Source organism: Erpetoichthys calabaricus, chromosome 13, assembly GCF_900747795.2.
Source record: "Erpetoichthys calabaricus chromosome 13, fErpCal1.3, whole genome shotgun sequence".
Taxonomy (NCBI): domain Eukaryota; kingdom Metazoa; phylum Chordata; class Cladistia; order Polypteriformes; family Polypteridae; genus Erpetoichthys; species Erpetoichthys calabaricus.
Window position 1 is genome coordinate 22,965,473 of NC_041406.2, and position 26,440 is coordinate 22,991,912.

At 37.6% G+C, this 26,440-nt stretch overlaps 1 protein-coding gene across 1 annotated transcript in view; it reads left to right on the forward strand.

Moving 5' to 3' along the window:
* Positions 1-2,315: 2,315 nt before the first annotated feature.
* The window catches only part of adck5 (aarF domain containing kinase 5), a 40,152-nt gene continuing 16,027 nt past the window's right edge, over positions 2,316-26,440 (forward strand). Inside the window, exons 1-6 of the mRNA XM_028818026.2 lie at positions 2,316-2,523; positions 6,794-6,882; positions 14,452-14,601; positions 16,567-16,642; positions 21,057-21,257; positions 26,205-26,345. Coding sequence (XP_028673859.2) covers positions 2,500-2,523; positions 6,794-6,882; positions 14,452-14,601; positions 16,567-16,642; positions 21,057-21,257; positions 26,205-26,345 — 681 coding nt within the window. The 5' untranslated portion in view covers positions 2,316-2,499. The remainder of the gene's footprint in view (positions 2,524-6,793; positions 6,883-14,451; positions 14,602-16,566; positions 16,643-21,056; positions 21,258-26,204; positions 26,346-26,440) is intronic.

Genomic DNA, 26,440 nt, shown 5'->3' on the forward strand with positions numbered 1-26,440 from the left:
ACTTTTTCCACATATTGTTATGTTACAGCCTTATTCTAAAATGGATTAAATTCATTTTTTTCCCTCAGAATTCTACACACAACACCCCATAATGACAACGTGAAAAAAGTTTACTTGAGATTTTTGCAAATTTATTAAAAATAAAAAAATTGAGAAAGCACATGTACATAAGTATTCACAGCCTTTGCCATGAAGCTCAAAATTGAGCTCAGGTGCATCCTGTTTCCCCTGATCATCCTTGAGATGTTTCTGCAGCTTAATTGGAGTCCACCTGTGGTAAATTCAGTTGGTTGGACATGATTTGGAAAGACACACACCTGTCTATATAAGGTCCCACAGTTGACAGTTCTTGTCAGAGCACAAACCAAGCATGAAGTCAAAGGAATTGTCTGTAGACCTCCGAGACAGGATTGTCTCGAGGCACAAATCTGGGGAAGGTTACAGAAAAATTTCTGCTGCTTTGAAGGTCCCAATGAGCACAGTGGCCTCCATCATCTGTAAGTGGAAGAAGTTCGAAACCACCAGGACTCTTCCTAGAGCTTGCCGGCCATCTAAAATGAGCGATCAGGGGAGAAGGGCCTTAGTCAGGGAGGTGACCAACAACCCGATGGTCACTCTGTCAGAGCTCCAGAGGTCCTCTGTGGAGAGAGGAGAACCTTCCAGAAGGACAACTATCTCTGCAGCAATCCACCAATCAGGCCTGTATAGTAGAGTGGCCAGAAGGAAGCCACTCCTTAGTAAAAGGCACATGGCAGCCCGCCTGGAGTTTGCCAAAAGGCACCTGAAGGACTCTCACACCATGAGAAAGAAAATTCTCTGGTCTGATGAGACAAAGATTGAACTCTTTGGTGTGAATGCCAGGCGTCACGTTTGGAGGAAACCTGGCACCATCCCTACAGTGAAGCATGGTGGTGGCAGCATCATGCTGTGGGGATGTTTTTCAGCGGCAGGGACTGGGAGACTAGTCAGGATAAAGGGAAAGATGACTGCAGCAATGTACAGAGACATCCTGGATGAAAACCTGCTCCAGAGCGCTCTTGACCTTAGACTGGGACGACGATGCCATAGGTGTATCGACAAAGTATTGAGCAAAGGCTGTGAATACTTATGTACATGTGATTTATCAGTTTTTTTATTTTTAATAAATTTGCAAAAACCTCAAGTAAACTTTTTTCACGTTGTCATTATGGGGTGTTGTGTGCAGAATTCTGAGGAAAAAAATGAATTTAATCCATTTTGGAATAAGGCTGTAACATAACAAAATGTGGAAAAAGTGATGCACTGTGAATACTTTCCGGATGAACTGTATATATTTAAAAATATTACACTGATTAAATATTTTCATGTTAAACTGATTTAGAACATGAATAAAACGTGTATGTTAAATTTTAAGTAAACCTCTTTTCAATACTGTACTTAAATGTGACATAATGGAAACATTCTGTTTTATAATTATGTTTTTTTGTTCAGTTTTCTTGTAGTATTTTATATATATTGTCTTTTACTCTAATTCAAAGCTTTGTGTTTCCTATATTTATCTTAATTTAGTGTTTTAGGTAGACGCAATTTGTTTGCAATGTTGTACATGTCCTATTGTTCATTGAATTCTGTGAAGCGCTTTGAGCATAGGAGAAGTTCTATATAAATAAAATGTATTATAATATTTTTTTGTGTTCATGAATGCAAATAAAAATAATTATTCAATATTAAAACCATTTTTATGAGTTTAATTGTGCATATATGTTATAAATGTTAAGCTTATTGGCCTAATAAGCCCTTTTAATTTAAATTATTCATAAAAAGTGACGTGTTCCACAAGTTTTCATACTACTGTAATCCTGCAGCACCTAACTCACCTGTGGTTCATTGGTCTCCCTCTTCATGTCAAAGCTTTACATTCATGAAGTTCAGTGAAAGTATTTCATAAGTGCCCCGGCAATAGTAAACATTCCACGAGAATTTATTAGACTCGTATGTGTATTATCTCGAAGTTATTTCTTTTTATTATTTTTATCTAAAAAAACATTATAAGTTAAATCTACGTATTTTCTAATCCTAGCCAATGTGCAAAGTGTTTTGTGACTGCTGAAAAGATGAACTTCGCTCAACGAGGACGCGTCAGTCAGCACACTCGCAGTTAAATTATCGAGTACAGTAAAGGACAGTCATTCTGAGAAGGGTTTAGCTGCAGCCCGCAATATCTATCACATCAGACACGGAACGCCCCTCATATCACGGAACGCCCCTAACGTCATGTTACGTAACGTCCTCTGATGCCGCCGCCCACCCCTGCCACGTGATTAGCGTTACGGCTATAGCTTTCAGGCAGGCTTAGTGTCACGTGATGTCAGTTTGCCCAACGGGTTACAAAATAAGGTGACAGGGTAGCAGAAAGATAGGAGAACTAATTGACAGTGAAGTGAGGAAGGCTGAGTTTAGATTTAGAATTAACAGAAAAGAAAGGAATCGACTTGTCAACGAGCCCACGCATAAACGGAGATGGCTGGGGAGATGCTCCGAGCGGTAAGCAAACGCGTGTGATTTAATTTGGGCATATCCTACATGTCGTATCAAACATAAACGGTAGTGCACGGTTTTGTAAGGCTCGGAATGTTTTCAGTGTATATAAAAGGGCAGACTCGTGTCTTCATTTTGCTGTTTCTCTTTCATCATGGGGACATGGCTTTACTGTAACTTTAACGATTTACGATAAAAACACAGTCGACATTGAACGAAAGTGCCCCTGTCGTGCTGGATCGGAAGGAAGTGTCACCGAGAGGTCTAACGCGTTCACTGATTTAGTGATCATTTTCTAACCCGCTTAATCCATAGCAGTGTCGCGGGGGTTGGAGTCAATCCCAGCTAGCTACAGGCACCAGTCCATGACAGGGTGAACACACACCCACCTCAATCATACACAAGGGGCAATTTGATGCCGCCAATTCACCCAACCAGCATGCATTTGGACATTGGGAGAAAACTGGAGCACCCAGTGGACGCCCAAACAGACATGGGGAGAACACGCAAACTCCTCACAGAGAGGACCTGGGACTAGAACCCTGTTCTCCTTACTGCCAGGCAGCTATGCCACCGTGCCACCCATATGACAGTGTTGTAATAAAAGTTGCCAAAATCCAATTGCCAACGCGTTTTGACAAATGAATCCTCTACTTCGGGGCACTGCGGTTCTACAAACTTACCAAGAAATACAAAAAGAACATAATGTCTATTGAAATAAATTTAAAAATCTAAGGAAAAAATTAAATAAATAAAGTCATGAGTTATTGAAACTGAAGACAAGAAAATTTTTTGAAAGATGGTTGTTTCATACATAAGCAGTACAGTAGGATTGGATTCTGATGAGATAGAGGCAACTACTGTGTATCTGGAAAAAAATGGAGCGTTATTCCAGTTTTATTTAAAGAGAATGTAGAATACATGAGGAAAGGGTCTACCTCTCATAAGAATTGTGTGGATGCTGTTATCTGTAACATCATGTTTGTGGAGCTGTGTGGAAACAGGATTAGACAGAGAGAGAGGATTCCAATACTTCAATATATGGAATGAACTGAGAGGTAAGTATACACAAATAGGTGGTGTATACCTTTACTAACAAAATAACTCTAAATGTATTGAACAAGCCTTTCCAGAAAGCCTCAGAATTATAAGAAAATAAAATATGAGTAAAAATAAAAAGTATAAAGTATACCACTTATGGATGCTTACCTAAGGCTGTAAAACAACTCCTGTAACCAACTGGAACAGAACGCAATGGAAACGAAGCGCTGATGGTTGTACCATATTAAGTTTGAAGGCTTCTCTGCATAATAGTCAATTATTATGTCCGTCCAAAATTTGCTCCTACCTCATGTCTGACTGTAACTCCCAGAGTTTACAAAATGGATGAAATTATTTTAGGGGTTGTCTCATTTTTTTTCTATACACCAATTACCCTGTTTATATAGTTGGGAATGTCTACTGTAAAAAAACTACACTGTCATGATATTGGGTCATTTAAAATCTAACCAGCCAGGTAAGTTTAATCATTTTCTTGGTGTATTTTAATTTGTAAAAGTCTTATGTCCTTACCTTGAATTATAATAAACCACAGCATTAACTAAAACTCTGTATTTGTGTGCAGTACCCAGATCCCTGGAGTCGAGTAACAGCAGCACCATGCTCTGTGCCACCATACTGCCCATCTGAAACAATCCAATTTCAATGTTTATTTTAACATTTGAAAAGTTGAAAAACATGTATTCAGCCCTGAAGCACATATTACAAATTAAGAAAAGATAAATGCATCCATGAAGCATTGGTTCTGGCACAAAGGGGCTTAATAATAAGTTTTCATATAGCAACTATCAGGATTTTAGTCAACTTGTGTTTGTCAGGGTTGTAATTATTTAAGTTTATTTTTGACTAAGATGAAACCCATACTCGGCATTAATACATTTTAAATTGATAGTGGTGGGTCAGTTGATGTCGGTAAGGTTTGATTTTTACTTTCATATTTGGATGTTTCAAAGAAGAATTATTTATGTATGTCTGTGGCCAATGTCCGTGACCCTTAAACATAACTCTTTCTGGTACATTATGTTCCAGTCGCTGAGCTGGTAACATTTTGTACTCGGTGCATCAAAAGAGTGATACCCCAGCATATGTTATTCCGTCCTTGAGTTTAGGTTTTATTTTAGAAGTCTGGGTCCTATAAATAGATATTTGGTATTGAGTCATGGGGAATGGTATAAATTATAATGGTACTGACTAATTGCTTTATTTCTCTTTTCTAATTTTGTCCTAACTTTGATATTGGAATGGTCGGTGAAATATAAATATGAAACAATGAAGTAATAATCTGATGAATTAAAACTGTCATTGACAAAATTAGCCACATTTGAAGACTTTTGCAGGTGTAAGTTTTGAAACATTCAATGGGTGAAGATAGGATAGGGAAGTGAAATTGTCAGCTGTAGTTACAGCAGGTTTAAGCACAATTTTTATGTCAAAAACCTTAGATATTCAATGATTTCTTTTTGTATCAATGTTTATCTGTCTATGCAGAAATTCTTTATTCAAATCATTTTAGCAAAAAAAAAAAAAAATAGATTATGCATGTGTAATACTAGCTCATCTGAACCTTCTCTATAAATGTTACTCTTATTTCTTTCTTTTTATAAATTCTGTCTCTTTACAATTATTACAAAACCCAGGTACAGATAGTAATGAATTAACTTGTTTCTTACTTGTAGTTGCTATATCTGACTGTTTTAGTAATGTGTGGATTAAATGTATCCAAGCAACAACCATGAATTTGTGCTAAATATTACTATACACTGCTATTGTTTTTTTTTAAACTATTGCTGTATTCATGTGCTATGGAAGTTTTCAGAGTTACGGCATCTCATCCTTTTTTGAATAAATTTAAGGTCTCTGTTACTTTGCTTCTTGGTCTACCAATAAAGCAAATAAAAATTAAGCTGTATTTTTTCACCCTGAATACAGAAAGTAAAATTTAATTATTTAACATATAGTGGATTCAGAAAGTTTTCAGACCCCTTTATTTTTCACATTTTGCTATGTTGCAGCCGAGTGCTGGCTGAAATCATTTAAATTCATTTTTACTCACAAAGCAAGCAGCACTAAAAGCGAAGAACATTCTGAAAATTTATAAAATATAAAAATTTGAAATGTTTCTCAAGCTCTGTCAGGTTGGATGGAAACCTTAGGCTATCCTGATTATTATTTGTGCTTTTATATTTTCGAATAAAGTCAAATTTCAGTGTTGTGTGTAAGACGCTAGAGGTCGCCGTTATCTCTTTCAACCCAACAGACAGACACACTGCACACGGGGTAAAATCACCAAGAAGATCTTTAATGTTTTTTTTTCTCGATGCAGTGCCCAAAACCACCTCTGCCATCATACAAAAGCAAAAAAAATAACAACTATACACATATCTCTCCTCCACTCCTCCCACCAAGCTCTGTCCTGCTCAGTCGCCACCAGCCCTTTAAATAGTCTTTGACCTGGAAGTGCTTCTGTCTTTCTAGCCATGTGACTTGTCTGCACTTCCGGGTCAGATTGAGACTTGTGGATTTCTTCAGCCCGGAAGTACTTCTGTGCTTCCGGGCTATACGGGAAATATAAATTCTCGAGCGTTCCTGCAGTGTGTCCTGGTGGCACCCACGGCAACCAACAGGGCTGTGATGCTGAACTCCAACTCCCATGGTGCCCTGTGTGAATCTGGGGTGCTGCTATGCTGCAGGGGCATCTTCATCTGGCGTTCTGGGGGAGGCAGTGTCCCTCTGTAACTGCTTTCCCCCATCTTTCTCCTTTCTGGGTGTCCCGGCCGGGTTGACCAGCCAGCTGTCTGCCACACGTGTTACACCAAGACTGATTTGGGTTTACTTGAGCAATCGCTTTTCCCTCAGGGAAACTTGTATTCCTGTTTGTGCAGTAGCACGGGAACACAGCATAAAACTTGACTGAATATTCCTTCAACTTGTAGATTCACAGTTGAGACAGATTATCAGATTCCACAGGAAATGGTGGAAAAAAATCTACAAAATAAGAACCAGGGTTTAATTAATGGCATGCTTCTCCTGAAGGTCATCTTGAATACAAGCAAAATTTTAAGCCATATTTCTTTTTTCATGTAACATAGCCACCAAAATGATGTAAAAAATACAATCAAGCAAAGATCACAAATTGAAGTATATGCTACTAAAAGACAACCTTGAATTTTATTTCATTGTGCTTATTTTTGCCTTTATTTGTTTGCTCTTATTGCAGGTTAGAGTATGCCGGCATCACTTAGCCTTTTTACAGAGAAACACAGAGTTTGGACCCCATGTTCTTCTAAAGAGAAGCATCATCTTACAGTAAGTTAATAGAATAAAATTTACTGTTTTGGCTGGTATTTAGAAATGTGTAAATACTAATATTTTCTTTTGTCACTGGAGCATCTAATTAATGTTTACTGCATGTTTATTAGTAAACTTGCCAAAGTACTTTTATTTGCATCTTGGGTTAAGAGTAAGAAAGCAAAGATTTATATGAGTGCTATTAAGTTTTTTGAAATTTTGAACCTTTTGTCATTTCTGGTTGCCCCATCCATCATCTACAAAACCTCACTATCAATTTCTATGCTCTTATGAGTTGGTAATTTATATTTTCCCGTCAGATTGCGTTTCATAATTGTGGTAATTCCTTGCTGGGTTGGAACCACAGATACCACTTCTTTGTATTTTTTGGTTTAATATGGTTTCATTAATAGATGTTTAATGTCATATTAATAAACTGAATGGTTTGTTAAATGATTGAATCATTCTTACAACATGTAAGCTGAGCAAAACTACTAGTTTTTGTGATGTTCCCTCTATTGAACTCCTATTCGTTAATCTTTATGAAATTCCATAAACTCTATACTGCATTTTAAGTTGAGTTAACTGTATTATACTTTAAAAATTTCATGAACATCCACTTTGCTATTTTGGAGTAATGAGTGGTTTTTTGCATTGTTGGCTCTCCCATTAGTCCATTACAATAATGTGAATAAAAAGTTTTGTCAAAGTAGACAGTGGTTTTTGAGCCAGCCATACTTCCACAAAAGCCAGCATGTCTGCTGTTGTTTCCTTTGAATCAATAATGTGGAATGTAGCCTTCATTCAAAGTAGGGCACAAACCTAAACAATATGACAAATTCATTACCATTGGTTGAACCATTTTGCCTTGATAATTTTACAATTTCAACCCTGTTGCCCAAAGGACCCTTTAATCAGAAGGCTTTAAAGTCTAGGTTTCAAGTTGTGTCAACAGTAAGATGCATTCAAAATTTCATGAGCTTTGCTATTTTGGTGTGATCCTTTTTTTTTTGTGCCCCTTCATTACAGTTATCCTTCCTGATGAAATTTTTTGAAATGCCATGTACCCAGGATTTTAGGTTGCTCCAGTTTTATTGTACATGCAAAATTCTATTAGGATCAGGGTTTGGAATTGTGTATTGCACCACTCCCAAATTTTTGAAATGCAATATAGCCTATATTTAAAATGTGACCAATGGCAACCTACATTTAAAATTTCATGAGAATCAGTTTAGTTGTTTTTGCTTGATTGTTGAACAAATAGACAAGATGCAATCTGAGGGTTGAAAAGAGGTCCTTGTGTAATGCGGATAACCAACATCAGCCGAACCTGAAAAATCTACAGACAGATGTTATTGCGATTTTATTCATATGGATTAGTCAGTTCTACGGATTTAAATTTGATTTAAAATATTCTGATGAAAGGAGAATGAGCCTTCATTCCATCAAAGAAATTAATTATTTGCATAGTAAGTTGGATATCGTAACACATCCATCTTTTTTTCTATAATCATTCATTTTACACCAGGTGGGTAATTCCATGTCAAAACATCACACTTTTGGACCTCATCGTCACAAATTTTAACAAAACTAGGCATGCTGATTTAATCATATGAGTAACCCATGGAACTGAAATTGCACGTGATTTGGATCAGTGTTAAGGGAGATTTAAGCTAACAAAGTATGAACCTTTAAACTATCTACCTAAATATACGTTGGACAGAAATGGTTCTGATATCGTTTTAAAGCTCTTTTCCAACTCTATATTTTGCATCAATAGTATGCTGTCTGCAAAATTTAAAAATTGCTATGTTATGAGTGATTATAATATTCAAATTTGAATAGCAAAAAAAGCCTATACAGTATTTTAAAATTGGTCTATTTTTACTAAAGCTAGCTTATAATGTCAAGAACATCTCCAGAAAATGTGGTCTTTAGTTTTTAAGTCGTTGCTGAGATACCATTACTTATAGATGGCATCACATGGTTTCACATCACTAATGGGCCTTTTTCATAGCAGCCATATTGACATGTAGTAGTACTGGAAGAACAGGTGTAAGTAATTCCATTAATTAAGGTTCCAGTTACACTACACTGAGATTGAACAGAAGCTTCATTAATGTCATTAGTGACACCTGTGCTTGCCATACCATTTCATGTCAAAATGGCTGCTGTGTAAAGGGCCCACTCCATTGTGGCTAATAAAAGCCAATGCTCTGCCCCACATTAATCAGAGGGGAGTGAGGTGTACAAGTCGGTCAGGTGTAATCAATTACCAGGTAGAGATAAAAGCATTGTGTTTGCTGCAGCAGCATACATTTTCATGATGTCTTCGGTAGAGAAGTTGTTTAGACTCATTCAGAAGTCTTCTTGTGACCCTTTCAAATGTCATCTCAGGAAGATAACCTGTGCTTTAAGAGATGTGCCTGAGACAGCAATACAGGATCACCCAAGTCTCAATTTAAGGTCAGGTTGGCACATTTGCAGAAAGTGCTGTGTGAAACTATCAAAGCTCACACCTGAGAACCAACAGATCTGTCAGTCTGACTCTTCCAGTAGTGACTTAGCAGAACCTCCCAATCCTGAGCCTATTGTTGGTCCCTCAACATCTGAAGATGAAGGAACATGGTTAGGATGTGTTGAAAAAAGTATGCCCAGTAGTAGAGAATTGAAACTAAACTTTTTACATCCTCATGGACCATCTCCATCCTACTCATTCTCATACCGTCCTGATACACTTGTTATAGATCACCAGGATATGCTTTTAGTAGTTGAACCTGCAACGGCAACAGGACAGACATACACAATTGCTGCGTCAAAGCCTCTGATTGAGTTTAAACTGAGAGTGTAGCCATTGTTTATGTTCTTACATTCCCACCTTACCATTCAAATAATACCGTTCGTATGTAACCTGCTCATGGTTCCACCAAAGTTGAGTTTCTTTCCTCACTTTAGTGGTCTAAGAGCCTGTCTAGTTTCAGTTTAGCTTTGTTTTAGCTTTTCAGGTTTATGAGGAAAGGCTTGATCTATGTATATTTTCTGAAAACATTCAATAAAAGAGTGCATGATCTCCAATATGACTTGCTTAATTCAATGCCCTTTTTAGTAGGCCAGTGTCTCTCAAGAAGTCAAAAGTGTGAACTGAAGAGAAAAACTAAAACTATTGTGATTTAACCATTAATTCTATTTTGTTTTAGTTACTTTGGCATTATTGTCTTTTTTTATTCATTTTTAACTGTAATTTTTATTTCAATTAAAATTATATTTTCACTGCTACTTCTGGCTTTAGTCTGTTTTCATGAACCTTAATAACACTACCTGCTGCTATTCAACAGCATTGTATGGAATTGTGGTTTTGATGCACACTTCAGATAAGTAATGATATCTCAGCAACAACTCAAAAAGCGAAGACCACATTTTCTGGAGATGTTTATGACATTCAAAGCTAGCTTTATTAAAAAAATAGACCAATTTTAAAATAGTTTTTTTTTTGCAATTCAGTTTTTAATATTATAATCATTCATAACATGGTCATTTTTCATTTTGGTTATAGCTTAGTGTTTATGCAATATATAGATCTGGAAAAAAGCTTTAAAATGAGATAAGAACCATTTCTGTCTACTAATATTTAGGGAGATACAGCCAGTCAAAGTCATAATTCCCCTTCACCCTCCAATAAGTTCAAATTTTGTTAGCTTAAATAACCCTTAATACTGATCCCAAGATACATACAATTTCATTTCCATGGGTTACTCATATGACCAAGTCAGCATGCCAAGTTTCGTTAAAATCTGTGACGATGAGGTCCAAAAGTGTGATAATTTGTAATTACCCAGGTAGGAAACCAACCCTGTCTGGAGCACCAGTCAGTTTCAGGAAACAACTGTTGCACAGGCACATAGTTACTCAAACTTGCCCAAGAAACATGATTTAGGCTAATTTGCATGTTTTTATGATGTGAGTAGAAATCTGGATTACTCAGAGAAATAAAACACATAGATACAAAGTCAGTGACCAGGATGGGATATGAACACAGGAATATAGAGCTATGAGTAAACAAAACTAAGCACTACATGATTGTGTTACCCATTAAAAAATATTTTGTTTTCTGTTTTTGTGTACATATTGCTTATGAGCACAGTATATTGCTAGTTATATAAAGATAAATTTAGCTGTTAAGCCTAATGAAACTTCTGAAAGATGCAGCAAGTTGTTGGATGAGGCAAAATAGGCTATGTGTTAGAGAAAAAAATGATTGCAACACCGAAGTCTAGGAAGTACAGTTAATATGTGAGTATGTATGACTCGCATGGAAGACAAAAAAGCATATCCATGAGGTGTGGATTTAGCTGAAGCAGAAACCCTGAGAGATTTTTAAAAAGTGTCCTGCTGAAATATGATTAACAGCTTAGGTAATATCTAGACAAATAACCTTGATATGGTGAATGTGCAACTCCTATTTGTTAAACGTGTTATGTTATCATGGCATACACAATTTATGTACATTATTGATGCTGACCTGCAACTTCTGTCTGTTACTAGCATAATGAAACTTGACAAATGTTTCCATAGATCACATTAGTAAAATTGACCAAAGAGATTTACTGAATAATTGGTGATAAAATATATATGAGAATGTGTATAATGTTAATGCTGACTTGAAAGAGGCAAAATATTTAGTGTTGTTTGGAATTTTTACTTACTAAAGAGCCCTCTGTGAAGGTCATCTTGTTGCTTTTTTCTGTTGTTGTTTTTTTCCTCTGGCTTAGCTGTTTTTCTATTTTTTTATTTATTTATATATATAGTCCATCACTTTTAGGGGATCAAATATTATTTATTAAACACAAAGGAGAGGCAGAATGGAAGAAGTTCTCAGATTTTACAAATCCCTTATTACCTGCCAAATGTAACGAAGTGCTGGGGGTGGGGGGGCATGATAAGACTATGAGTCAGGGTGACTTTGACAAAAAAAACTTTCTTAAACAGTCCCATGCTCTTTATGCGTGCTTATCTTAGTCCCTGTCAAATGTGTCTGTTACTCAAGGATATGTTTAAAAGTATTTTATCACACTTAAATGGGTTTTATCTTTCTTAAAACAATCTCTATACACTGGAACTATAAAAAGGATATGCAGTGCAATGTAGCATATACTGTTTTTCTTGGCATTGATCAACTTATAATTCCATAATATCAATGTGAAAGCTTTCTAAGCTTATTATAAATTTTAAAAAAAATTAATAATTAAGCATTCATTTTGCTATAAACAGAAATCGGTTCACAGTTTTCTTTTATGCTTTCAACATACTGTACAGTGAATTACATAAATTTCAGTTTCATCTGTAAAATATGTATTTGGCTGAATGAGTAAGGTGTATTCCAGCAACATTTTATGGTGGATATGGGCATGGTGAGTAACGACACAGCATGTTGGTAATTTCTGATCAAACATGGCAGCCTTTGCTCCCCCATCGTCACTTTATGATAGAAGAAGTTGTAGCAGGGAGTAATAGCCAATACATTTCAAAATCCAGTAAATGTCTAAGGTCTAGCAGAACGATAAGATGCCATCAATTTTTTAACTTTGACCTGTAACACTTGTTCCCAAACAGTCTCCCAGACTAGTGTTATTTGATATTGTTGAACCCTTTTGTAAATTGCTTTGGATAAAAGTGTGTTAAGCAAATACATTAATTTAGGAATATTTATCCTTAGCTATGTTACACCTCAGTAGACTCATTGAGACCCTTAGTTAGTGCTTTGTAGAAGCCCCTTTGGCAGCAGTTCCAGCTTTGAGTCTTGTTGGGTAAGTCTCTATAAGCTTTTCTCACCTGGGTTTGGGCAGTTCATCCCATTCTTCCCTTCAGATCCAGGCAGATCTGTTTATTTGGATGGAAAGCATCTGTAAAATGCCTTCTTCAGGCCTCTCCACAGATGTTCTATGGGGTTTAAGTCTGGACCACTCAAAGATAATTAGAGACTTGTCCCGAAAACACTCCAGCATTTCCTGGGTGTATGTTTTGGGTCTTTGTTGAGCTGAACAGTAAGCCATCGCCCCAGTCTGAGGTCACATGCACTCTGGAGCAGGTTTTCTTCAAGGACCTCACTGTACCTGGCTGCATTCATCCTTCCTCAGTTCTCACCAGTCTCCCTGTCCCTGATTCTGAGAAGCACTCCAATTGCACGATGCTGCCACCACCATACTTCACCGTAAGGATGGTATTAAGCATCTTTAATAGATCTGTTGCTTAGAGTTCTATCCAAAGAGTTCTACTTTTTGTTTCATCAGATCAGAGAATATTTTTTTCTTAATGCTTTTGAAGTCTAAGCAGGATATCTTATGCTTTTTACTAAAGTGTGCCTTCTGTCACAATTGTTGAGGCCACTTTGCTCCAGTGAAAACTCAAAGCTTTGGAAATTATTTTTTAAGCTTGCCTTGACCCATGCATCACCACAATGGTGATCACAGAGGTCTACAGTGAGTTATTTGGACATCATGGTTTCATTTTTGTCCCGGTATGGAATGTGAATTGTGGGACCTTGCGTACAGGTGGGTGCCTTTCTAAATGATGACCAGCAATTCAGTTTTCCACAGGTGGACTCCAATCAAGATTTAGACACATCTCAGACAGGGTGCACTTTACCACCATTTGAAATGCCACAGAAAATGCCTTGAATACTTTTATAAATAAGAAATTTCAGTTTTTGAATTTCAACAGGTTTGCAAACCTTTTGGAAAACATGCTTTTACTTTGTCATTATGGGTTTGTTTGTGTAGATTGATGTGCAAAAATGGAAAATTTATCTATATAATTAAATCTGCGACACAAAGTGTACAGAAAGTGAAGGGGTCTGAGTACTTTCTGAATCCACTGTATATTCTGTTGAATGCTGACCAAGTGTGTTCCTTTCAGTGTTTCTAATTAAGTTAGGGATAATATACCATTTTTCTGGCATTCTTCCAGTGTTTAATAAAAACTATATCCTGAAGGCAAAGAGGTGTTCAACTCAACTCATCAATTAGTTTTTTGAAAAAACACCCATCTGGAAGATGGAATACATTTTCATAGTACTGCAAAACCCTCAATGCACAATAAAGTCCACTATAAAGAAATTGGAAAGCTGAGAGTATGTGTAGAACTTGGAATTTACACAAAATAGATACAGTGAGAGAACCCATCAGTAGCCCTACGGTAAGAGTGAAATATAGACAATGTGCCATGTCATTTCTGATCTCTTACACACTACAGTATCTATGGTGTGTTGAGTTACTTTGATGGGACAGCAAATTTACAACTGTTATACAAGCTGTACACCGACTACTTTAAATTGTATCAAAGTGTCATTTCTTCAGTGTTGTCCCATGAAAAGATATAATAAAATATTTACAAAAATGTGAGGGGTGTACTCACTTTTGTGAGATACTGTATGTGACAGAATACTTACTCAAACTGTCAACTTAATATTTTCTGAAAGGTCTAAAATATACAGTAAAAGTACAATGATGTCTTAGAACCCAAAATACAATATGCAGTCTGCTTAGGTTTCTTTGAATTTTCAACTTAACTTGTGTTACATTTTGTTTGTAGTTCTAGTAGGCGGCATGGAATAATAAAGAAGGTGCTACTGGGAACAGCTGGTGGTTTACCTGTTGCATTTGGAATAAGATATGCCTTTGTGGACAACCGAGAGAGACGGAAGATGCGAATTTTGACGGAAGGAATAGGACGTTTCTGTCGGTATGTAGGTTTGTATGCATTGTGTTAGCTGTAAACATTTTGTTTTTATTCCAGAACATTCTACTTTAGAAAATACAAGTTTTATAAGCAGAAAAACTACACAAATTCATTAGCAGGTTTAATTTCAGATATAGTAATTGGGCTGGACATTTTAGCAGAGGTGGTTATCCTATGTATACTAGATATCACATAGGTGATGGTAAGATGGCCAGCAAATGTGTATCTGTTCGGTGGAAACATTCCCATAGATGAGTAAAGCTAGCTGTTATGTGGAGTTTGTTATTGGATGTTAGATTTATAGTATCTAATTTTAGGACTTGCTGTTGACTAAATTGTTAATTCTGTTCCTATATGTAAACCACAGTATACTGGAAAGAGAGTATATTTGCATGTTTACATTACTGTACTCGCATTCTGAAGTTTCACAGTCATTTGTGTGAAATGGATCTTTACAATGTGTCATGTGGAAAAGTGCAGAGTAAGGCTGTATCAGCATACATATACAAAAGGAAAATTTCATGATGAAAAATAACATAAATGTCAAAGCCAACATATTTCACCTACTGATGCTACATTAGCCTTGACAGTGAGTTTTAGTTTTCTTTTTATTTTCAATGTGAAAGTTTTGCATTACTAACGGGTGTGTAAGTACTGTAGTGTAATGTGTGTTTGCTTGATGCTCTGTGTAATCTCCTTCACACCTGCAACTAGTGCAGAGATACAGATAGGCTGTTACCTTCGATAACCTGCATATCATGTAAATCATTTAAAGGACTGCTTGTTTTGTTTAATACAATTGTATGGTTTGTTTTTTTACCATAACATTTTTGAACAAGTACGAATTTGTAAAAGACATGTACTTCATGCCCTTTTTCATGTTTATCTATTGTAGTAGCAATATTTTTGTTCCAAGTTGTACTCATTATCATGTAAACTAAAATAATTGCTGTTTAAAGATTAAGTAAGAGAGGCTAAAGACCATGGCACATTACATGGTTTCATTTACATGATCTTGGAGAGGCAGAATCAGTTGCATAGACTGACATCGCAGCAGTTCAGTCCAACTAGTCTGTGATTCACCCTAACAATATCAACCAGGCTTGATTTTTATCTTAAATCATAGGGGTGGGCTTTGTGTGTCCACGTAAGAGTTGCAAAACAGTGACGGCCTACCCAGAAATACAATGCATATTTTGCGGCTATGAGGAATAAGGAATGTGGGTGTTTTGGACCTTGCAAACAGAACAGAGTCTCATCTATCTGCTGTCGTCATTTTTTTTGCTTACCATGATAGAATGTAAAAAAGAAAAAAAAGTGCTGAGATGCCCTCCCTGTAAATCCTTTGAGCTGCCACTGACGGCAGGGTTCAGGCAGTATGTGATTGACTATCAGAAAACGGGGTGAACTTGTGATACTTGGGAAATGTGAAACTCTGCTGGAAAGTCAAAAAGGAGTCTTGTAATTTGCCATCCCTTGCAATGCCTAGTTGTGTAATATAGATATCCTTGGGCCGCGAGATCAGTGATTGCAGTTGTCAAACTGGAAGCCCCTCCAACTAGAAGTCATGTAATGAGATGGCAGCTTTAGATAAACTGTGTGTCATGTAAAACATTTGATGGACAGTTTAATTTGCTGAATACAATTGTATAATTTTTAAACTATAATATTTTGATACAAGTGTGAGGGTTTAAAAGAGATACACTTCATGCTGTTCTTCTAATGTATTCATATTTTTATATGTTGTAGGTCATTCTCATTATCGGGTAAATGAGTAAATCTTCTTAGCTGTTAAGATTAAGTAAGGGAGGCTGAACCAAAGGTCTTGAAACAAATAAACAGTGGACTAATTGTACAGTACAGTTCTGCAATGGGCAACATGAAGGTTCTGCAGCGAGTAAAGTCTAAAAGCCTTTTGTACATTTTCTAACCTACTGCACTGACAAGTTTATTTTACTGATTCCATAGGTCTCTATACATAGGGCTGTTGATTTCCCTTGATTATTGGTGGACCACCAATATAAAACTAAGAGGATTTCCTGAGGTAAGTTTTGAATCATTTATCTATCTATTATTTAGTGTCTTTCCTGTGTGTCTAAAAGTGCCGTTCATGTCTGTCAGACTGCCTAACAAAACGTGGAAAACTGTTTGTATAATGTTTAATAAATAACTAATAACTGAAGATGTTGCAATCTCAAATGCAGTTTATCATGTCTTGTGACTGAAAGGACATCAGAAAATCTCTTTCTTGCTATTAGAGTTTGCATAAGCATTTTGTTCTTTTGGGACAGGGAAGAGAAGTGGTAGTCACTACTGCTGCCTCGCAGGTCCAGAAACCTGGATTCTAGTTCAGACCCTCACTGGGTTGCCTTTGCATGTTTTCTTAAGTGTTCTTTTGGTACTCTAGTTTCCTTCTGCATATCAAACACTTGTTTGTTGGGTTAATAATAATTTTAAGTTTTAAGTTTGTTGGGTTAATAATAATACTACATTTTCTTTGTACAGCATCTTTCCCTGTGCACTTCACAGAAATTCAGTCAGCAGAACAGGGCATATACAACATTAGATGCAAATGATATCTTCATGAAACACTAAATAAAGATAAATGCAGGATATACAAAGCACTAAAATAGAGTAAGAGACAATAAAACAGAATAAAATACAAATACTTCAAGGAAACCATGAACAAATAACAATTTGTGATACAAACACAAATTATCCTGAGCATCTGGATAAAAATTTTAAATTAAAAGAAGGGTCAGAAAGTCAGGGTAAGTTAAATACCTTTCTGAACAAATGTGTTTAAAGTTGTTTTTTTAAAAGAATGAATTGACTTAGTAGATCTCATTAATTCAGGGAGGTCATTCCGAAGTCCAATTGCAATGAAAATGAAAGCCCTGTCGCCCACAGAGTGCAGGTTAGGTTGGGGCACAGCAAGATTGCCAGTAAGGTCAGTGGGCTTAGTAGGCAAATAGGAGCACAGTAATAGAGAAGGTCACTGAGGTAGTCTGGTGCAAGTTCATTTAAAGCTTTATAGGTTAGTAATAGAATTTTATGTTCAATCCTGAAAGACGCAGAGAGTCAGTGAAGGATGGGTGTTATACAGTGCATCCGGAAAGTATCCACAGCGCATCACTTTTTCCACATTTTGTTATGTTACAGCCTTATTCCAAAATGGATTAAATTCATTTTTTTCCTCAGAATTCTACACACAACACCCCATAATGACAACGTGAAAAAAGTTTACTTGAGATTTTTGCAAATTTATTAAAAATAAAAAAATCGAGAAAGCACATGTACATAAGTATTCACAACCTTTGCCATGAAGCTCAAAATTGAGCTCAGGTACATCCTGTTTCCCCTGATCATCCTTGAGATGTTTCTGCAGCTTAATTGGAGTCCACCTGTGGTAAATTCAGTTGATTGGACATGATTTGGAAAGGCTCACACCTGTCTATATAAGGTCCCACAGTTGACAGTTCATGTCAGAGCACAAACCAAGAATGAAGTCAAAGGAATTGTCTATAGACCTCCTAGACAGGATTGTCTCGAGGCACAAATCTGGGGAAGGTTACAGAAAAATGTCTGCTGCTTTGAAGGTCCCAATGAGCACAGTGGCCTCCATCATCCGTAAGTGGAAGAAGTTCGAAACCACCAGGACTCTTCCTAGAGCTGGCTGGCCATCTAAACTGAGCGATCGGGGGAGAAGGGCCTTAGTCAGGGAGGTGACCAAGAACCCGATGGTCACTCTGTCAGAGCTACAGAGGTCCTCTGTGGAGAGAGGAGAACCTTCCAGAAGGACAACCGTCTCTGCAGCAATCCACCAATCAGGCCTGTATGGTAGAGTGGCCAGACGGAAGCCACTCCTTAGTAAAAGGCACATGGTAGCCCACCTGGAGTTTGCCAAAAGGCACCTGAAGAACTCTCGGACCATGAGAAAGAAAATGCTCTGGTCTGATGAGAAAAAGATTGAACTCTTTGGTGTGAATGCCAGGCGTCACGTTTGGAGGAAACCAGGCACCGCTCATCACCAGGCGAATACCATCCCTACAGTGAAGCATGGTGGTGGCAGCATCATGCTGTGGGGATGTTTTTCAGCAGCAGGAACTGGGAGACTAGTCAGGATAAAGGGAAAGATGACTGCAGCAATGTACAGAGACATCCTGGATGAAAACCTGCTCCAGAGCGCTCTTGACCTCAGACTGGGGTGACGGTTCATCTTTCAGCAGGACAACGACCCTAAGCACACAGCCAAGATATCAAAGGAGTGGCTTCAGGACAACTCTGTGAATGTCCTTGAGTGGCCCAGCCAGAGCCCAGACTTGAATCCGATTGAACATCTCTGGAGAGATCTTAAAATGGCGGTGCACTGACGCTTCCCATCCAATCTGATGGAGCTTGAGAGGTGCTGCAAAGAGGAATGGGCGAAACTGGCCAAGGATAGGTGTGCCAAGCTTGTGGCATCATATTCAAAAAGACTTGAGGCTGTAATTGCTGCCATAGGTGCATCGACAGAGTATTGAGCAAAGGCTGTGAATACTTATGTACATGGGATTTCTCAGTTTTTTTTATTTTTAATAAATTTTCAGAAACCTCAAGTAAACTTTTTTCACATTGTCATTATGGGGTGTTGAGTGTAGAATTCTGAGGGAAAAAAATGAATTTAATCCATTTTGGAATAAGGCTGTAACATAACAAAATGTGGAAAAAGTGATGCGCTGTGAATACTTTCCGGATGCACTGTATGCTCGCTGTTTAGGGCTGTGTAGCACTCTTGCAGCTGTGTTTTAAATCATATGAAGCTGTGATAGAATATTAGAAGGGGAGTTGTTGTAAAAGCAGGGACAAGTTTCTTATCATTTAAGAAGGAGAGAAATGAGTGAACACAGGATATGTTACAGAGGTTGAAGTAAGAGAGTTTCTTAATGTGATTTATGTTGGTAAAATAAAAACAGGACACCAAGAATTGCAGAAGAAGAAGGTGGTCTAAACGTACCCCTTTTGAGAACAAATTGCGAGTTAGTGAATTTGTGTTCAGAAACCATTAAGAATGTTAATAGAATGTTATGAGGTGTAGAGTACGAGTCAAAGAAGGTTATGCTGAATTTTTATAATGTGTTAGTGAGGCCGTTGCTGGAACACTGTGTGTAGTTTTTATCTCCGGGCTATAAAGACATAGTAACACTAGAAAAAGTCCAAGAGAAAAGCAGCTAGGCTGATTCCAGCACTACAGGGGATGAGTTATGAGGAAAGACTGAAGGATTTTAGCCTTTTCAGTTTAAGAAAACTGAGATTAAGGGATGGCATCATTGAAGTGATTTAAAATTATGAAGGGAATTAGTCCAGTGGATTGGGACTATTACATTAGAAAGAGTTCAGTAAGAACATGGGGACACATTTGGAAACTTCATAATGGTAAATTTGGCACAAACGTTTGGAAGTTTTTCATCACGGAGGGAACTGTAGACAGATAAAATAAATCACTAAGCTGTGTGGTAGACAGTAGGACTCTAGAGGTATTCAACACTCAACTTAATGTTGTTTTGGAGGAATTGGGTAGGTAGGATTGGTGAGCTTTGTTGGGATGAATGGCCTTTTTAAATGCTTGTGAAACATTGTTGCTTTAAAATAATACAAAAAAAAAAACAAAACAAATCAGAAGTTTACTGGGAGTTTAGAGTATATCTCTTAGTTTGGTTTTACCAGTCTTGAGTGACAGTACATCCTAAAATACAACTGAAAAAAAGCATAAGACATTTGACCAAATCAGGTTCCTATTTAAATGTTGTGTCATCTAGGCTTCCTTTCAACTGAGGCAGATGAGTGGTGCAATGAGCCCACAAAATGCTGGCAATTGCAGTCACTCTCAAGTAGCGATGCTACAGCATTATTGAGTATTACTTAGTTGATCTAAACTATAAAAATATATTTTCAATATTCTTGCTTTGCGCCCTCCACCACCATAACCTGTTGTTTATGGAGGAGGAGTGAAAGCTTTAGATTCATCAAAAATTTCGATCTCTGGTTTTGAATGGATCTTGAAGTTTTAGGGTCCCCTGACACCAAAAACATCAATATCTCGCTGATGTGTGTGTGTCAGTTTCTTGAAGATGGTCTAGAGCTAAAACGGCTGGATGGAAAAATACCATACTTGAAACTTAAGCCTGTTGTGAGATGATGATGTGCTGATTAATTTTTGAACCAAATCGTGCAAGAGAAAGAGGCAATCTAGGGGAACTCTCAAATACTGTAATTCTGCAATTAATTTTGAATTCTTCTCATGATTTGCTATCATAATTGCCAATTTTATGATCAGAAAGATCAGCATCAGAGCAGTAAATAACTCCTGAAATGTTGTACAATAGTTTGAATAACTTGGTTCCTAGGACACAAAGCCTACTGACACTTGTATCTGGAGTTTTTTTTTTCCTCCTAATGATCTTTCCATTTTTTGCTAGAGCAGCCCAGACTTTGTGAAAGAAATGTCATCTTGTCATCAGCGAGCTGCTGACAGCATGGTGCAGGGGGCAATACAGAATGGAGGAGTATACATTAAACTAGGACAAGGACTTTGTGCCTTTAATCATCTTTTACCTCCTGAATATATAAACACTTTGCGTGTACTGGAAGACAAGGCTCTCAACCCACACTACAAAGAGGTCAGTGTTCTTTTTATATTACTAGGGGGGCTCTGCCCCCTGCTCGCTTCGCTCACCAACCCCTGGCCAGGTGCTATGCTCTAGCTACTTTGCGGCTCTGCCGCTCGCATATTGGGAAGCGGATGTACAATTTAAACAGATTATGTTCATGGGAATTGTTACATATGCATAATAAAACTATTTTATATTACAGCGTGTAATTAACCATAGTAAAACATAATAAATTGAAAGAAAATTATGTTTCATGTTGCGTTAGAGGTATTCGTTGCATTATACATTTTTGTTCTGTTTGCCTTTGAAATTATCACGCAAATACTTTTTAAACTTACACTTTTACTGTAAAACTACAATAAAAACAATATTTGGAATTAACATTTCTTGAATATCGCATTGAATTTTGATTCCGTGTTTGGACTTACATCGTGATAACGCAACGTATAACTGCCTGTAAGTGAATATCATTTCTTTCTCTCTAATAAATAAACCGACTTTTTCGAATGTTCGTCATAGCAAAAGTTATTCTAACGGGAAACTGTAAATGTTTTAATACGAATGGCATATCAAGATCTGCTTTGGTGTCATATGATATCCACGGAATATGTACTACATTACCTTTCTTGTCACCTGTAAAAATTTTACATGTTAGAATTGTTCGACCAATTTTGAATGCAACTAATCTTGTCCAATTACATAGCCTATCACTCATACATAAATTACGCAATAACATTACGATGCATCCTTCTTTCAACAGTAATTCGGCCGGTGGAACACCGGACAGTGTTAACGGTTGTAGATATTCTGTAGGATAGTGTAAGTTGATGTTTTCATCTTCTGCACCATCACCACCAACTGTTTCAGCATAGTCTAATGATACACATTTAACCAATTTGCCGTGTAACCGGTCAACAATTTTCGTGTTAAATCGTTTGACTTCATCGTTTCTCGGTACAAGGATTGCCCGTGTACACATTTCTTCTGTTGATAACCCTTTGGAGTAAAATTCTTAAGATTTGGACGTAACAAGTCTTCTTTTATTGGGATCTTACAGTGAGGAAAACGTAAAAATTTATAAGAGCTGAGAAAGGAAGAACTGTGTCTGACAAAAGCATTCACATTAATGAGATGTGAGAAGACTGTGGCCGTAGGCCGTTAACCAGAAATGGTTGAGAGGAGGGCGGCACCCCCTCTACCAACTTGAAAAAATCTCTTGGCAATAGTCTCGTCTTGTCTCTCAAGATTTTCTTTTATAATAGAGAGATATTGTATGGTACACAGAGGATTTAAAAAACATGTTTACTGTTGGAAAGGGGAGTGTTCATTGTTGACTGTAGCACTGTGTGGTATTTTAGTTTTATCAATTTTTAAATGGAATTTTTTATTGAATTTACATCAGTGCAGCCTGGTACAAAATATAGTCCGTTCATGTGAGGCCTGTATTACATTATTGGTGTGAAAGGAAGATGTGAACATTCCATCTGTTATCATGTCTGACATAATTGTGCATATAGTGCATCCGGAAAGTATTCACAGCGCATCACTTTTTCCACATTTTGTTATGTTACAGCCTTATTCCAAAATGGATTAAATTCATTTTTTCCCTCAGAATTCTACACACAACACCCCATAATGACAACGTGAAAAAAGTTTACTTGAGATTTTTGCAAATTTATTAAAAATAAAAAAAATGAGAAAGCACATGTGCATACAGTGGTGTGAAAAACTATTTGCCCCCTTCCTGATTTCTTATTCTTTTGCATGTTTGTCACACAAAATGTTTCTGATCATCAAACACATTTAACCATTAGTCAAATATAACACAAGTAAACACAAAATGCAGTTTTTAAATGATGGTTTTTATTATTTAGGGAGAAAAAAAATCCAAACCTACATGGCCCTGTGTGAAAAAGTAATTGCCCCCTTGTTAAAAAATAACCTAACTGTGGTGTATCACACCTGAGTTCAATTTCCGTAGCCACCCCCAGGCCGGATTACTGCCACACCTGTTTCAATCAGGAAATCACTTAAATAGGAGCTGCCTGACACAGAGAAGTAGACCAAAAGCACCTCAAAAGCTAGACATCATGCCAAGATCCAAAGAAATTCAGGAACAAATGAGAACAGAAGTAATTGAGATCTATCAGTCTGGTAAAGGTTATAAAGCCATTTCTAAAGCTTTGGGACTCCAGCGAACCACAGTGAGAGCCATTATCCACAAATGGCAAAAACATGGAACAGTGGTGAACCTTCCCAGGAGTGGCCGGCCGACCAAAATTACCCCAAGAACGCAGAGACGACTCATCCAAGAGGTCACAAAAGACCCCAGGACAACGTCTAAAGAACTGCAGGCCTCACTTGCCTCAATTAAGGTCAGTGTTCACGACTCCACCATAAGAAAGAGACTGGGCAAAAACGGCCTGCATGGCAGATTTCCAAGACGCAAACCACTGTTAAGCAAAAAGAACATTAGGGCTCGTCTCAATTTTGCTAAGAAACATCTCAATGATTGCCAAGACTTTTGGGAAAATACCTTGTGGACTGAGGAGTCAAAAGTTGAACTTTTTGGAAGGCAAATGTCCCGTTACATCTGGCGTAAAAGGAACACAGCATTTCAGAAAAAGAACATCATACCAACAGTAAAATATGGTGGTGGTAGTGTGATGGTCTGGGGTTGTTTTGCTGCTTCAGGACCTGGAAGTCTTGCTGTGATAGATGGAACCATGAATTCTACTGTCTACCAAAAAATCCTGAAGGAGAATGTCCGGCCATCTGTTCGTCAACTCAAGCTGAAGCGATCTTGGCTGCTGCAACAGGACAATGACCCAAAACACACCAGCAAATCCACCTCTGAATGGCTGAAGAAAAACAAAATGAAGACTTTGGAGTGGCCTAGTCAAAGTCCTGACCTGAATCCAATTGAGATGCTATGGCATGACCTTAAAAAGGCAGTTCATGCTAGAAAACCCTCAAATAAAGCTGAATTACAACAATTTTGCAAAGATGAGTGGGCCAAAATTCTTCCAGAGCGCTGTAAAAGACTCATTGCAAGTTATCGCAAACGCTTGATTGCAGTTATTGCTGCTAAGGGTGGCCCAATCAGTTATTAGGTTCAGGGGGCAATTACTTTTTCACACAGGGCCATGTAGGTTTGGATTTTTTTTCTCCCTAAATAATAAACACCATCATTTAAAAACTGCATTTTGTGTTTACTTGTGTTATATTTGACTAATGGTTAAATGTGTTTGATGATCAGAAACATTTTGTGTGACAAACATGCAAAAGAATAAGAAATCAGGAAGGGGGCAAATAGTTTTTCACACCACTGTATGTATTCACAGCCTTTGCCATGAAGCTCAAAATTGAGCTCAGATGCATCCTGTTTCCCCTGATCATCCTTGATGTTTCTGCAGCTTAATTGGAGTCCACCTGTGGTAAAGTCAGTTGATTGGACATGATTTGGAAAGGCACACACCTGTCTATATAAGGTCCCACAGTTGACAGTTCATGTCGGAGCACAAACCAAGCATGAAGTCAAAGGAATTGTCTGTAGACCTCCGAGACAGGATTGTCTCGAGGCACAAATCTGGGGAAGGTTACAGAAAAATTTCTGCTGCTTTGAAGGTCCCAATGAGCACAGTGGCCTCCATCATCCGTAAGTGGAAGAAGTTCAAAACCACCAGGACTCTTTCTAGAGCTGGCTGGCCATCTAAACTGAGCGATTGGGGTAGAAGGGCATTAGTCAGGGAGGTGACCAAGAACCCGATGGTCACTCTGTCAGAGGTCCTCTGTGGATAGAGGAGAACCTTCCAGAAGGACAACCGTCTCTGCAGCAATCCACCAATCAGGCCTGTATGGTAGAGTGGCCAGACAGAAGCCACTCCTTAATAAAAGGCACATGGCAGCCCGCCTGGAATTTGCCAAAAGGCACCTGAAGGACTCTCAGACCATGAGAAAGAAAATTCTCTGGTCTGATGAGACAAAGATTGAACTCTTTGGTGTGAATGCTAGGCGTCACGTTTGGAGGAAACCTGGCACCATCCCTACAGTGAAGCATGGTGGTGGCAGCATCATGCTGTGGGGATGTTTTTCTTCGGCAGGACCTGGGAGACTAGTCAGGATAAAGGGAAAGATGACTGCAGCAATGTACAGAGATATCCTGGATGAAAACCTGCTCCAGAGTGCTCTTGACCTCAGACTGGGGCGACGGTTCGTCTTTCGGCAGGACAACGACCCTAACCACACAGCCAAGATATCAAAGGAGTGGTTTCAGGACAACTCTGTGAATGTCCTTGAGTGGCCCAGCCAGAGCCCAGACTTGAATCCAATTGAACATCTCTGGAGAGATCTTAAAATGGCTGTGCACCGACGCTTCCCATCCAACCTGATGGAGCTTGAGAGGTGCTGCAAAGAGGAATGGGCAAAACTGGCCAAGGATAGGTGTGCCAAGCTTGTGGCATCATATTCAAAAAGACTTGAGGCTGTAATTGCTGCCAAAGGTGCATCGACAAAGTATTGAGCAAAGGCTGTGAATACTTATTTACATGGGATTTCTCAGTTTTTTTATTTTTAATAAATTTGCAAAAATCTCAAGTAAACTTTTTTCACATTGTCATTATGGGGTGTTGTGTGTAAAATTCTGAGGAAAAAAGTGAATTTAATCCATTTTGGAATAAGGCTGTAACATAACAAAATGTGGAAAAAGTGATGCGCTGTGAATACTTTCCGGATGCACTGTATTTACAAGCTTATGATATAGTATCACAGAGTTCTATTTTTCAAACCTTCACCATGAATTTTAAAGTAATAAAAAGTAATTTTTACAAAGGTTTTTTTTTTTCTAAACACACATTTAAGTCATTCTGTTTTAAATGATCTCTTTTGTTCTTTATAAACTAAATATATTTTTCTTTTATGTGTTTATAAGCAGTCATTTTATTTTACTAATGGCAGGTGGATGCACTTTTTATAGAGGATTTTAACAGCACTCCTGAAAAAATGTTTAAAGAATTTGATTATAATCCAGTGGCAGCAGCTAGTTTAGCTCAGGTCCATAAGGCTAAACTGCATGATGATACTCCAGTTGCTGTAAAGGTATGTCATTTTATTTTTAATAATCATAATTTAATGAATGGACCTGTAAGAAATTGTTTGCAATACACATCCAAACTTTCCATGTTATTACTAAA